Here is a 15,894-nt window from a genome sequence, read left to right on the forward strand (position 1 = left end):
TTGCATCTCACGCAAGTGGAATGTTCACCACCCTCCCCTGGCAGCAGCAGGCTCTGGCACTCCCTGCGTTTTCCCCATTTCATGTTATGCTGTTTCATTTAATCCTGCAATGCTTTAGTGCAAACACATAAATGGTCTCTGAATCACAGATCAGAAGTGGTGTGCTATTTCTAGGGAGGCCATTCTGCTCTACAGTCCTTTACAGACCATTTCAATGGGAAGAATTGTCCCATTTAGCTTTTCCCATGTACTTAAGTTTCCTCTGCTGTTTAGTGTTTGAAACGGGGGTTTCACTCTGCTCATGACAACAGTTTTCTAAAGCTATTACCTAGATGCGTTGTCAAATCAATATGCTGTTTCAAAAAATCTGAGCCCTGGCAGGCCTTTCTCCTCTCCATACCCATCATGACAGAACTCAAACACCTCTGTCAGTTTGGGCTGCAGGGCACTATCTTCCAGATAGGAAACAATTCAGACAAATCCCTGTGCTCAGTATCTGTATCTGGTCAGCAGATAGTTTCATTAACGCACTTTTTGAGTTTAATTACCATACTCTCTTGACCACATATGATATTAGGTACCTTCAGTCACATCATCTGGACCAAGCTCAGCGACTTAAGTATGTGATCTGAAATAATTTAAGTCACTACAATTGCAATTATAAAAATTAGTCCCAGAAAGTAAAATAAAGCACTTACCAATTGTTGAACAGCATTACTAAGAACAATAATAATTCATTGGTGAACTAAATTCAACAAACCTGAAAAAAGATAAACTGCATTTCTGTCCTCAAATTTGTCTTTTTAAGAATTGTAAGAGTACTTAATGTACGGCATTTGAAAGAGTTGTATGTATTTTATTTGTCATTGCCAAATCTCCCTTAGTTTCATATAACATATTTTTCATAATTTAAGGTTAAGAAATAAAACTGAGCTAAAAAATGTTAGATTGTTATTTATATATACAAAGGAATGGTAAGTACAAATAGCAGAAAAAGAGCACATAACAATTCCAGAGTCCTTTACCTCCTCCTCTTTAGATATCCTTCCCCCCACAGAAAGCAGGCATGTGAATTACACACTGTAGAAGAATGGGAGAAAACATACTAAAAGTTTTGATATTGTGATTAGTTTTTTCCTTATTAAGTTCATAGTCTGATTTCTGCTGATGTTAGTTTGCAGAACATTAAATTGATGTTTGTTCATTCTGAAGCATCTTACCTAAACCCAAACAATTCTGCACCTGTACTGCTGTGCCATGTATTTTTTGGTCAGATGATTCTCCCATGAAAATTCAGCTGTAATCAGATATGCAGCTGGAAGAGTAATGAACGCACAGAGGGATAAAAGATCAAACTTCAAAGTAACCTGAAGAGGCTAAAGCAGCAGGGGTTGAAGGCAACTGGAGCATTCTGAATAATATCAAATGTATTGCCCTGACTTCACTGACTACAGAGAGAAAATGAACACTAAGGACAAAATTAAAAATGTAACAATTTACTGTAGACATGTGATCAAATAATATAAGACATTCTGTTAAGGCATATTTATTTTCAATCTCTCCTAATATGATTCAATTTCTTCCCCATACACCTTGATAGCTTCAGAGAAATAAGGGGATTAATTTATGCTTCTTGAATTATCCTTTCTGACAGAGACATATAGTAGAAAAGCATGCATTTGACTAGTAAATGCACAATATTCAACAAGTGAGAACAAGAAATTCACCTCTAATATTACAACACATAGCAGGAGAGCAGTAGGCTGCACTCCTGAATACTGGACTAACACTGGCCACTTGTCCAGCCAGACAGTCCCTACATTCCCCCGTTCACTTTCTTCATGTGTTCTCAGGACACAGTGAAGTAACCAGGACAGCTAACAAGGTGAAACGCATGCAAAAGATAACATATTTTAGAGGTTGTCATCCTTGCGCAGTAGTGAAATAATTTTTTAAAATATAAACTAATCCAAACTGTGTCATCACTGACAGCCATCAGTGTTAGTGTCTATGCTAAAGACAAAAGTGCTTAAGTACTGTATACAAGTGTGCAGAATTGAAGGAACTATGGAAATTACAATAGTTAAAATCTGAGGAAAATCTTAAAATATACATGTATATATGCATGTGATACGTAATAAAAAAGAAAACTGCTTTATCTATGCAATCTGGAAAAACAGAACTGAGGGAATAATGATTTGAGGATCAATTAAATTTACAATTTAATCATAATAAGAAAATAAGATAGATTGGTCAAAGTGGCGTAGTAACCTCTTCCATCACTGGTATAAACTATTATCCCCACAAAACATGCAGGAACAGACCAGGTTATGTGACTCCCCCAGATGCTAATCAAGCACTATTCAGGGACTCCCTGAGCCAGATGTGATTCCTCTGTGTTAAGCAGCCCACAAATTGTTAGTTTTTCATTAATTTGTCCAGCCTCTTTTTCAGCCTATGTAAACTCTGAATCTCCATGGCTATCTCAGCTACTCATGGTGTGAAGAACCACCTCTTTTTTTTTTTTTTTTTTTCTAATTTTCATCCTGACTCATGCTAGTTTCGTGTGATGCCCCTTACTTCTTGTACTGGAAGTAACAATAAATAACGTATCCCTCTCCAGTCTATCCACATTGCTAGTAACTTTATAGATCCTATTCCTCCACTCCTACCTGTCCTATCTTTCCAAAACAAGTCATAGTTACTATGCATATGTAGTTAGATTCCTAAGGCCATTGAGTTTACTAGAGTTTAGGAGCCTAAGTACACAGGATGGTTTTAGCAGAAATTAACAGAATAGCTGAGACTGGAAGGCACCTCTGGAGACGATCTATTCCAACCTCCCTGCTGACGGCAGGGTCGGTAAGAGCAGATTGTTCAGGGACAAATCCAGTTGGGTTTTGAATATCTCCAAGGATGGATACACCACAACTTCTCTGGACAACATGATCCAATGCTTGACCATTCTGACAGTAAAGAAACTTTTTTTCTTATGATTTAATGGAATTTCTTGCATTTCAATTTGTACCCATTGCCTCTTGTCCTGTCACTGGTCACCACTTAGAAAAACCTGGTTCCATCCTCTTTACATCCATCCATCAGGTATTTATACATGTTGATAAGATCCCCGTGAGCCCTGAGAAGTATTTTGACTGGGACCACAGCATTGCAAGTAGTACAGAAAAAAAATATCTGGAGATTCTAGTTGCAAACTAAAGTTAAATACAGGAAGTTTATAATTAAATAAACAGAACATTAAAAAAAAAAAAACGCAGAACAGTAACTTATCTTAGTTTTGCTCAAAATAGCAACTGTTGCCCGTGTTCTGACAACTTATCTTGTTCTTCTTTTAAATAAGAAGAGAAAAGGAATCAGGTTATTATAGATTTGCCATTAGGAGAAGGTTGTGAAGGGGTGTAACATAAACTTTGATTTTCATTCACACTTAAATGTTACCTTAGTAGGGTTATTCTTAAGGGTTATTTCATTATTTGTTTACACAAAGGTTTGTAAAGCTCAAAAATATTTCTATACACACAGGATTTGAATGTCTATGATAATAATAAAACTAATAAAATAACTGCAAAGAATTTACAACCCCAAATCTCAGCTAGTAAAATCCAGTCACTAATGCCATAAGAAATGCCTGTAACCCAGTAGATTATTGTATTTTCTTCCTGTATTCATTTAAAAGAGATTTGTTATTTCATAACAACATAGACTTAACAACTCCTTAACTCCTTCATAACAATAATGCAGGTAAAACTAAAATGAATATAGCATCTGCAGAACCACATTTTTCCTAGTATGAAGGATCATTTGTGTTTAGGTGGATATGGACACCTTATTGTTAAGGCAAGAATATTTTCAAGGTAGCCTCTAGAATAATATTGTCAGTAATCTGTTGAGTCATTGATTGCTCTTTGCTTCATGATGAACTCTGCTTCCGTAACCTACAGCAAATCCTTAGTAACTGTGACTTTATTTTGAACAGCAGTATTTAGAGCAAATTTATAAAATAAGTAAAATTTGTGAAAGTATAAAATATTCAAACATATATTTGTGCAAGAGACATCATCTACTGTCATTGTTTTCTAAATTCTTGCTATTTGACTCACTGACAATGTTGCAAATCTGCATTTCAAGAATAACAGCATTCTCAGATTTGTGTGGTAGCATTCTTAAAGCCAAATATTAGCAATCTTTTATGTTCTGATGTCACAGAGAAATTTTCAGCTTTCTTGGGAGGGCAGGGAAAACTCTTTCCTTCTTCCCTGAAATTCCTTTCAAATGTTCTGTTATAAATTTGTCTTCAGTTCTGTATGTTTACTGTGTAATCTTATAAGCTATATTTCCTTAGATACTTCCCTTCTTAGCTGAATGCTTTACATATAGACTTTTATTTCAGCACAACAGGGTGCTGAAAGGCATTTTACAGAATATCTTGTGATTTGCAGAGGGGTCACTGTTGGGACATTTAAGATGATGCTAGATGTTTGTGCACCTGTATCTTACATTTGGAAATTTAAACAAAGGTATTTCTCTCAATTTGACCCCTTCTGTGCCTTTTAAGCATTATCTTCCTGTCACCGTGATTGATAGAATTTGAGGTTTATGGCTCTTTCCACAATCAAGGGAAAGACAGACTACCACTTTAACATCTTGATTGTGAAAGGGTTTGTACAGATTTTTTGAAGATATAGTGCTTAAAAACTGAAATAGTTATCTGATACAATTTACAAATATGATGAGGTTCCTTAATCCCATTGACGTCATGTCATCTGAGATGTCTTGACATATTTTAAACCTTGTAAATTTCGTATTTGTCCAATTATCTTTTAAAAGATAAGGTGTTAAAAATCTGAAAAGCATCTTTTAGAAAGAGAGTGAGAGAACATGGAATTAAACACAAATTCCTGGATCCCAGGTTATATACCAAAGAAAAGCAATTATTTTCCTTAGTTCTATAGAGCTGTTCACAAAAAAATTACCCCTGTGAAGTTAAGAATTTTTGATTACTCTTTAAAAAAAGTCTTAAAAGATTTTAATTATGATTTTATAGGACAAATGCATGAGTAATTACATACCATTTTTTTTTAAATCTTCCTGGAGGTTTATTAATTATGTGATAGAAACATCTCAGTTACAAACCTCTTAAATGTCAAAAATATGCATTTGATATTCATTTTGGTATTAATTTAACATACAACAACTCACTCTCAAATATGGTTTGGTTGTAGCAGCATGTTTAAGACCACATTTTCTGTCTACCCATTTTGGAAGTCAGGCTCCCATACAGACTGTCCTGCCTAGAACAAACGCCAACCTATTCAAGAGACCTAACGTTCACCCAGTATCTGCTACAAATACAGCTTTCCCAGGAGCGAGCATGCCATATGATGTCAAAAAGCAAACACTGCTCTCACTTACGCTGACTTTACTAGTGAAATACATGTAAAGGACCAATACAGTTACTAAGAGCAGAGTTCAGATACAGGGTTGCACATCTGTCATTGAGCAGTGTCAGATGCTTATTTTAGCTGTGGCAGCAGGGTAGGAAGCATTGCTGTGCATATGCTACATGAAGAAGCATTGCTAAGTACCTCCACAAGTGTGAATTTTGTAAGAATCAAACCTGTGTTGCAACTAGTAGCAATTTTTTTTTTTTTCCAGAGCTCTGTTTTAGGTCCACTCTGCAGCATCAAGTTGCCTTTGCTACTCTGTCAAGATGTGTGAAAATTAAAAACACCACCTTCCAAACAAAAATTGCTAAGCTGGTAAATGGGTCCCACCACTCCATCTGCTTCGCTGTCCTGTGAGAGAAGAGCATTTGTTGGTTTAGCTTGTCTTTCAGGGAATGTGGGATACCTTTGCTGATAATGAAAACAGAACCGCAAACATTTCTTGTTACCATATGCTGTGTCTCTTCCTCAGCACCCTGCTGGTAGTAGCTATGCCAATGGTGTTTTCAGTGCAGCCCTGTCCAGTTGTACTGAACTTATTTAAACTCTACACCTTTAATTTACACAATTTTGAAATACCTTTACATTTCCCCAAGAGAGTAATGGGAACTTTGTGTATGTTAATACCAAACTTGTGAGCTAACTCTGTCTGATAGTTATTAGTTTTTCAGTGGTACAAAAAGTAAGCTGTAGAGCTGAGGTGAATAAAAGACTTCTGATTCATGAAAGACTTGGGTTGACCTTGCCAGTGCCATTAGTCATGAGTAGAGTTCAAGCAGATTGTATAGGACTGCAGAGATTTTTAGGAGAATGTAAGGATATATGCACTTCAGGGGCCATAAACCATTGTCTTACAAAATGACTATGCCTTAGATCATCAGAAAAAGTCACAGGAGATCTTCCATGGCATAATGCCTTGTGCCTATCTGTACTTCTGTTACTGCACAGCTATATTTATACATGGGTATGCACATAAAGTGTGGACAAACATGCTGTTTTATATTTTTATTCTGCCTCTGTTAGTACTTTGTCAAGAACAAAATTAATAAGGTTTCCATCATCAAAAGGCTTTCTAAAATGTTCGTTGTGGGTCTGACAGTGAAATACACTTATATGCTGAAAAGCAGCAGATCGTCAGCTGAAAAATAACTCTATAATATGTATGTCTATAGTATCTACAGAGTAACAATCTAATTGCAAAGAAAAGTGATGTGGAGTTCTTTACATATACTTCTTCAGTGACACTTACAAGGGAAAAAGATGTCTTGGTACTAAAAAAACAATAATACTCTTAAAAAACCCTCTCAGTTTTAAGTTCTAATAGTAGTCTCATTTTAAAAGAAGAGGGAGAACCAAGGGAAATTTCCCCCGCATAAAGGAATATCTGCTTTCATCTTTTTATTATTTTGGAAAAATGTGATATTTTCATGAACGTTTTAAATGTTAATTGATGTATGCTAAGATCTTTTCCTTTTTAATTCGGGCTTTACAACTTCAGAGTGAGCAATAGCATTTTAAATTTAACTTTTCAGTGAAATTTTGGAAGAAGAAATATGATGTCTTGACATACTGTTTTCTTCTTTACAAACCAAGTATAACTCCCAAACACAACATACACCCCCCACCCAGTTGTAGTCATTAGATATACTCCAGGAAGTCATCTCCATTTTTTTTTCTAAAAGAAGTCAGCATGTTGCTATTGCTTCTTGTCTTAAAGTTTTTGTCCAATTTATCATTCAGTTTTGTAACACCATCACAGCAGACTCTTTGCCACTTAAATGATAAAAGTTTCAATAGGCACTTTAGTGGAATTACGAAAAAGCTACCACTCTTCCACCATGATGCCAGAAAACTATCTTCTTTCTAAGTTGGGTCAGTAAACTGTACCTTGAAGGCCTGAGCTTGTCTCAGTGTAATTCCAGAGTGATAAAATAACAACAACAAAAAACCGTGTATATTACAGGATTTATCCTTCCTTCGCAGATCAAACAAAACCTGACAGAACAATAAATGCAGTAACTTGCTGGAAACAGTCGCTGTCTTTCATAATCAAAGGAATCTTGTTCTATTATAAAGCTTAGGTTTATCTTTTAAATTTGTTGTTGGTTTACTTTTCTTTTTATTTCACTGTTATAGTTGTACTTAAGTGACTTTGTCAGGATTATAACTTTCTTCTTCGCCAAACATGTCTGCCAAGATCTTAAAGCGAGGTCCCCAGTCACTCAGATAGTCGTAATCCTGGTCTGCCTCTGTAGTAAGGGAGTCTATAGAGCTGAGTGACTCTGCAACAGACCCATTTCCTTCATAAGCATAGGTTGCCAAGGAGTCATAAGGGGGTGCAGTTGGATCTACATCATTTTCCTGCAGCCTCTGATTAATGAAATCTCTTATGTCTGTGTTGTCTTCCACTGGTGGTCGCTGACGTGGAAAACGTAAGTTGTCTGGTTTTATGTCCCTGCGTATTTTGTTATCTTCAATCACTTTGGGATTTCTCAGGGCACCTATGTCGAAAGCCTGGGTGTCCTCTTCTCCACCTCCTTCATCATCGTAATGGATAACATTATCTCTGATGTCTTCTTTAGAGGTCATCAGAGTGTCTTTTTTCTTCTGCCTCCGTAGTGCTACATACAGTACAACAATGACTGTAAAGAGAGAAAACTGAAGTTAAGACATGCAGAGAAATAATTTGGTACTCTGATGATATGTCATTATATCTTCCTTTGAAAGTTGCAAGCAATCAAAGGGATTTTTTTCCTTAGAAGATATGCTCCTACTATTCTTTTAAATATAGCAGTGCTCTAGCCATTGAAAAGTTATTTGCTGTTTGATGTATGAATCTAACTCCTTAGTGCTTGCTGTGCTGCTGAAGGAAGTAACAAATAACTTTCCTACTGGCCTACTTTGCAAACAAATAGAATTGGACAGGACTTCAGCTTTTTAGTTCAGAGAGACAGAGAGATGTTTGAGGTTTTTTTAAATGTCTTCTATATCAGAAAAGAGAAATATACCCAAATTTCCACATTGCAGGGGAAAAAATCCCATGGTACTAAAGAGAAAAAAAATAATTTGCAATCTTTGAAATGGAGAAAAAATAATCCTACTTCAGCTTTTTATACAGCACACTTTGGCCTCTTCAGGGATCTGGTTTGAAAAATCCCATGTGATTTGGTTCTTGAGAGAAAAGGGGTCCAAGAGAGCTGGTTGATTTTTAAGTGTCACCTCCAAGCTCAACAGTGGTCCATTCCGATGAGCAGGAAATCAAGCAAAGGCAGCAGGAGGCCTGCATGGATGAATAAGGAGCTCCTGACTAAGCTCTGAGATAAAAAAAGAAGCATATAAGAGGTGAAAACAGAGACAGGTAAGCCAGGAGGAATATACAGTGACTGTCTGAACATGCAGGGATGCAGTTAGGAAAGTTAAAGCCCGCCTGGCACTGAATCTCATGGAGGACATGAATGGCAACAAGAAGGGCTTGCACAAGTACTACAGCAGCAAAAGAAGAAGTAGTGAAAATGTGGGCCCACTGCTGAGTGCTGTAAGAGAACTGTTGACACAGGACACAGCAAAGGCCAACCTACTCAATGGCTTCTTTGCCTCTATCTTTATCGGTAAGGTTGTCCTTCAGGAATCCCAGGTCCCTGAGACCAGAGGGAAAGTCTGGAATAAGAAAGATTTATCCTTGGTGGAAGAGGATCAGGTTACGGAACACTTAAACAAACTGAACACACATAAGGACATGGGACCTGATGGGATGCACATGAGTGGTGAGGGAGATGACTGATGTCATTGCGAGGCCACTTGTGATAATTTTTGAAAGGTTGTGGGGACTGGGAGAAGTTTCTGAGGACTGGAGCAAGTGTCACTCCTATCTTCAAGAAAGGCAAGAAAAACAAGCTAAGGATCTACAGGCCAGTCAGCCTCACCTTGATCCTGAGGAAAGTGATGGAGAAAATAATTCTGACAACAATTTTCAAACCTATCAAGAACAGGAAGGGGATTAGGAGTAGTCAGCATGGATTGACAAAAGTGAAATTGTGCTTAGCTCACCTGATAGCCTTCTACAATGAGGTGGCTGGTGGATGAAGGGAGAAAAGCACATTATTTTTATCCCAACTTCAACAAAGCTTTGGATGCTGTCTCCCATAAAAACCTTACCAGAAAAATTGAGAAAGTGTGGACTAGACAAGCAGACAGTGAGGTGGATTGCAAAGCTGGCCAAACTGAGAGAGTGTAAGGGTTGTGATCCACAGCCCAAAGAGCAGATGGAGGCCAGTCACTAGTGGTGACCAGTTCTGTTTAACATCTTCATAAATGACTTGGATCATGAGATTGCGTGGACCTTCAGCAAGCCTACGGGTGATACAAAACAGGTGTTGTGACACCATTCAGAGGGATATCACCAGGCTGGGAGAATGCGCCAACAGGAACCCCATTCAACAATGTTCAACAATGGGAAATGCCAAGTCCCACATGTGGAGAGGAATAACCACATACTGTTGTGGTTGACTGACTGGGCAGAAAGCAGCTTGATAGAGAAGGATCTAGGGTCTTGGTGGACAACAAGTTCACCATGAGCCAGCAATGTGCCCTTGTGTCAAAGAAAGCCAACAACATTTGGGGCTGCATTAGGAAAAGCACTGTCAGCAGGTCTAAGGAGGTGTGCATTCCTCTTTGTTCAGAGGAGGTCAGACATGTCATGGTCAGACACATTTGGAGTTCCGGGTCCAGTTCTGGGCTCCTGAGTACAAAACAGACATAGACTTCCTGGCATGAGTCCAGTATGAAGCCACAACAATGATTAAGGGATTGGAACATCTGTCATACGAGAAGAGGCTGAGAGAGCTGGGACTGTTCAGCCTGGAGAAGTCTCAGGGTGATCTTATCAATGTGTATAAATACCTGATGGATGGATGGATGGATGTAAAGAAGATGGAGCTAGGTTTTTCTAAGTGGTGCCACTGACAGGACAAGAGGCAATGGGTACAAACTGAAATGCAGGAAATTCCACTAAAATGTAAAAAACCCCTTTACTGTTGGAGTGGTCAAGCATTGGACCATGTTGCCCAGAGAAACTCTGGTGTATCCATCCTTGGAGATACTCAAAACCCAACTGGACACTGAGCAACCTGCTCTTACCAATCCTGCTGTCAGCAGGGAGGTTGGACTAGATGATCTTCAGAGGTGCCTTCCAACTGTGATTTTGTGATTCTGTATAATATAAAATGTTACAAACCGGTTTTATTCCAAATGGCAACTCATTGGCAATCACATGGTGGGTTTTTTTTCAATAGTTTTTTCTTCGGAGATATATTTAATTGAATGCAAAATCTGCTTGTAGTAGATTTGCCTTTTTGTTACTTTTAATTCCCTAACTGCCTTTGGTAGAAATGATGGTATTCTAAGTGCTGTTGTTGAAGTAGTGCTGTAACAAATAGAGGAGTTGCAATGATTATAAATTCACGATCAGGCTTGTGTGGCCTAAAATAACTCCTGATTCTGGTAATAGGTTGACTGTCTTCTGTGTAGAAATGAGTTCAACAAGAATGACTTCATCTACAATTTTAATGACTCTGTGTCAGACCAGGTTCACGGCAAGAAATGAAAATCCAAAAGCAGTTTTTAAATTGATCAATGGAATAGTAAGGAGAAAGTCTGGATATAAGATAAATGCCTTTCACTTAGGTTACACACAGCACTGGATATCTCATTATTTATACATTAGTTTTTCTGGGTAATATTGCCAGGCTGATTGGAATAGAGGGAGTTATTAAAGGACCAAAACCTCTTTTCCAAACATCATCTCCGTAATTCAGTCTGGTGTTCTGTGCAAAGCGGGAATTAAAATATCTTCATTAGTTTTATATATGCCAAGAGCATCAATCAGCAGCAGAGCTGGTAAGTTCTTTGACATAATTACACTGGGATTTTTAAGCAAAAATTGTATTTGTTTCAACTAACCATTAGGGAAATATAAACATAGTTCTGTTGAAGGCCCTCGTGATCACCTAGCAAATTTGGGGGAAATTCAGACTCAGGTATTCCTGCTTCCCCAGATGTTCTGCCATTGTAAATGATCCCTGCACGAAAAGCACCAAGCTCTCTGCTGTATAGCTCACACTTTCCAGATTACTGGACACAAAGGTGGCAACTTGAAAGGCTTTGCTATGTTTAGGGTTTCTGGGCACTTTGCTCTGTAACAGAGACGTTAGATATCCTGGGAGTCCTGCCTTAAGACAGAGCTCTAATTGACTTATCTCTTCACATGAAAATAAGTTAAAACTTTTTTTCATAATGGAATTTATTTGATGCTGAAAGTCACCCCTGGTTGCTTTTACCCAGGAAACACCCAAAAGTAAAAAATTACTCCCCATGAATTGTGGTAAAGGAGACAGCATTCTTCTTGCTTCTGAAAAACTGACCTAAGGTTTTTGTTTTTCTTTAAATTCTCCATAATGAGTGTATTTGTTATTAATTCCTATTCCATGGCAAGTATGATGGTTTGCCATTCTCATTCTGATTTGAAACATTTTTCTCACACCATAAAATTTTTACACAAAACAGAAATTCTGACTTTTACCCACTGCTACTCAGAAGCTATTTATGTAACCCTGAGCCTGTAGTAATTTACTGAAGTGGTAAATAACTATATTATCCAAATGCAAAGAGGTATCCATATGTTATATTCTGTGTCTGTAGCTATTTTTGCCTATGCATTAGATCTACATAAGGAGTAGCATGAGACCTAGGAAGCCCACTAGCATCAAGATGAGACATAGGCTAGGATCTCTAAGAACCAGTCAGCCTTCTGCAGCTCACATTGTGCCTGTGTAAGCTACAAAGTTGGGTTTATTTTATTATCAGTTCACATTCAGGCTATATTATAAGTAGGATGCACATGAGTATTGACTGCTTTGGGCATCCTGTAAATAAGGCAATATTTAAATATAATGTAGATCAAATGACAATTCCACCTTATGGAATACATGCCTCCCTGAAACTAAAATGGTCCTGTGAAGTTCTACATGGATCTAGCCAGTCACAGTCTACACTACAATTATTTTTTCCTCTCTCATTTCTTCATTCTCCTTTTGCTCAAGCTGGCATGAAGACTAAATAAAGGCCCTTACTAGGTCCTTACTGCTGTTACTGCCAGTAGGACTTGTCTACCTTAGTAATAATCTAAAAATACTAATTCTTCTAAAAAAAGTATTCAAACAAAATTATTTCAGAAAAAATTATGGTTTGGATTGCACTGAAAGCTGGTTCTCTTCACGCAACAAGAAATATGTAGGTGTTAGCAGATTCACAGTCATGGTCAGCGCTCTGGGAAGCTTTTCTAGAAACAGAAGCATAAAAGTTCTTGTAAACACACATTTTCAGTGTCTTTTGTTAAACAATAGATGAAGCAAATAACAACAGAAATTAATTCACAGGTGAATAATTAGAGTAATGAACTTCCCGTGGTTTCAAGAGAACTTACCCAGAAGTATAACAATGCACAACAAGATTGCAATCAGCGCTCCTGTGCTGAGGCCTACTGGTAAGAAGATTGCTTCCACATTGCAGGACAGGATGGTACCATCAGAATCGCATCTGCAAACACGGATAGTCATTGTGTTTGTGCTGCTCTGGACAGGGTAACTGCTATCCTCTATTACTACTGGAAGAAAGTACAGTTCTTGCTGCCTTCTGCTGTAACCATTTCTCCTGGTTTCAATCCCAGCTGTGTTGTCTGTAAAACATGACACAGTCATTACAGGATTTTTATTCTGTACTTCAATTCACCATTGTAGTTTGTATCACCTTTAGTAACAGGCAGCTCATCCATTTTTGAAACTCAGTGAAAGACATGCTTTGTGTAATTGCCTTGTTTTATCATTACAGAAAGTATTGCATTCTGACTGGCACAGCTATGTTTTTCTTCAGAGCACTAAATAATATTCAATTTCTTGTAAACTTGTTAGCTTGACAGCTAAAATTTCAAAGACATAAATAATAATTAAAAAAAAAGCATTATAGGTGTTAGATTAGGAAGCCTTTTCATTTTATTCTTATATCCTTATATTCCAAGTGTGTGGTCCAAAGGACTTTGATTACATATGGATTTAGAATCAAGTTGTATTAATTAATTAATTTCTCTTCAAAACTGAAAGTAATATACCTAGACAAAATGCAAAACCCTTTCAACTTTCCTGCCCTATTAAAAATAAGCACAGAAATACATTGAGTGCTTTATAATCAGAGCATTCTCCATCAATTAGTCATGATGAAGGTGTTCAGAACTCCTAGAAGTTATGTTTTGTCATTTCTTCACAGTAGATTATTCAGTTATCTCTGCCTTTCTTGAATCAAAGTGAGTAGCAAGGAAACGATGTGCAGATTAAAATAATTACACTGAATTCAAAACCAAAATGAAATTATCAGGGAATTAATTAGCTGACAGATCTGAATGAAGGTAGCCTGCAGCAGTCACCATTTTTCCATCTCACCCATGTACTTTACTATATCTTTAGAAGAGGGCACCTGCTGTCCATGTTATGACTTTCATCCCTTCTTGGAGTTTTGTCACTTGATAAAAGGATTAAGGGCTCTGAATTCAACACTCAAAATACTTGTGTGCAGTTCTGATGAAAGACAATAAGAAGGAACCCTAAATATCCAAAATCAGGTATGTTATGATCAGACACCATTGAGGAAGCTCTTGACTGACAAAATGCTTATTTCAGAAGTCTCCTTTTTATCAAACTCAAACAGGGTACATGGACATATCAAGTTCAGTGACATTTAGTTTTGAAAAATAAAAATGTCTCAAAATTGTTTGAATCAAACCAACTTCCATCTTCAGCTTGTTCTTTCTCTCTATGATTAATCATCTGCACTGTATAAAGAATTTTAATCTAATTTGAACTCATCTGGTTTAATCTTATTTCTATTCTTATTTCTATTTCTATGAACAAAATTATTTCTACTATTGTGTTTTAATTGCAGTGTTGAATATCACTTTAATACATGTTACAATGCAACTAAATGAATTTCTGTTCTCCTTTGAGAAGAATCAAACAGATCGAGCTCTTTGAACAATTTCTGTTGCTCTTCTACAACTCTTTTCAATTGTTCAATCTCCTTTGGAAAATACAGACACAGGCATGTGTTTGAACTCTACACAGAGCAGCCTGGAGCTGCAGTCTGAAGCTGACATAGCTTCTGGTTCTTCAATCTGTTGACAATAGATTCATTTTCAGGATGTGTGTGACAGTCTAGAGAGAAGGAAAATCCTCTCTCTTACATGAGCAACTGGGTGTGTTCAGCATGGAAGAATCCCTCTAGGGAGCAGAGTGAGACCAGCAAAGTGGAAAGAGTAAGGTGGGCAGTTCAGCTGGAAGCACTCCAGCTCTGCCAGGGCCTCTCACTTCTATTCACAGCTGGTGGATTGGTCTCAGCGATGCTGAAGGAATAGTCTAGAAACATAACCTCTCCCTGTGTTTATAGACACTCCAAATGTCAACCTTGAGCTTCTGTCTTGCTTCTGTCCTCATTAAGTTATGAGGAAGTATGGAACCTGAGAAAGCTTATTCTCTTGGGTGCATTACTAACATATTACACCTGATGTAATATCACACAACCCATGACTTTTAGCTGTATAGAATAGCACTGGTTATTGGGCTTCCTGATGTGTTCCAAAAAGCTAGACAACACATTTACTTGTAAAAGCATTAATTGTAACACTGCAAACAAGATTGTTTCCTTAAAAAAAAAAAAAAAAAAAAATTCCTTTCACAAAGTATCTGCTTGGTACTAACAAAATTGCTAACTCAAAAGGTAATGGTACTTATTTTTTAAAATTGTTTCTGTAATGAAAATAAGGTTGTGTTATTATGCCTCTAAACTGTGCACAGTACAGTCCTTCCACCTTTTTGGCAAACAAAAGGCAGAAGATACTGAAAATATTGTACAGAGTTTCTTTTTTTCTGTCTTCCTTATGTTTCAATAAATAGTGTACTTTCTTATTTTTTACTAAGTGTTAAGAAATGCTTTTAAGAGTGTGTGTATACACACATGCACACACAAATATTCATGCATGAAAAATTGTGTGTCTTCGATTTTTTATGTGAATATTGCATTTTTTTATATAGCAGGGAAAGTTTGCTAAAAGACTACTGAGATTCAAAGTCATCTTGGTGTTAACATTACTGGTTTAAACAGGTAAATTTATTATCTAATAATATTTGATCAATTTTCTCACTAAACTTATATGCTAAGCTCACTTCACAATAGCTGTAAATTACAAAGGTCATTGAGTTTAATTACTGTATAGCCTTTTTAAGTTTAAAGATTCTTTTGAGAAATTAAATATGTTAAAATTACCTGAGAAGAACTGGAAGACTTATATTTAAAACAATAGTTTGTAATTATTTGAAAAAAATTTCATCTT

General features: G+C 37.0%; 1 protein-coding gene across 1 annotated transcript; it reads right to left on the bottom strand.

Moving 5' to 3' along the window:
- Window positions 1–6,957: 6,957 nt before the first annotated feature.
- On the bottom strand, window positions 6,958–13,185 carry LOC104472337 (cadherin-12-like). Its single transcript, XM_010087965.1, has 2 exons — window positions 12,943–13,185; window positions 6,958–8,104 (listed from the first exon to the last, which is right to left on the bottom strand). Exons 1-2 carry the CDS (start codon window positions 13,073–13,075, stop codon window positions 7,605–7,607), a joined length of 633 nt encoding a protein of 210 aa, XP_010086267.1. The 5' UTR covers window positions 13,076–13,185; the 3' UTR covers window positions 6,958–7,604.
- Window positions 13,186–15,894: the final 2,709 nt, after the last annotated feature.

The sequence above is a fragment of the Pterocles gutturalis genome, unplaced genomic scaffold (genome assembly GCF_000699245.1).
Source record: "Pterocles gutturalis isolate BGI_N339 unplaced genomic scaffold, ASM69924v1 scaffold41681, whole genome shotgun sequence".
Taxonomy (NCBI): Eukaryota; Metazoa; Chordata; class Aves; order Pterocliformes; family Pteroclidae; genus Pterocles; species Pterocles gutturalis.

Excerpts from the sequence above, each read along its gene's own strand:
- LOC104472337 (XM_010087965.1), bottom strand. The coding sequence starts at position 13,075 with ATGACTATCCGTGTTTGCAGATGCGATTCTGATGGTACCATCCTGTCC. Across the intron at positions 8,105-12,942 it reads GTGCATTGTTATACTTCTGG|TCATTGTTGTACTGTATGTA; the intron begins GTAAGTTCTCTT and ends CTCTCTTTACAG.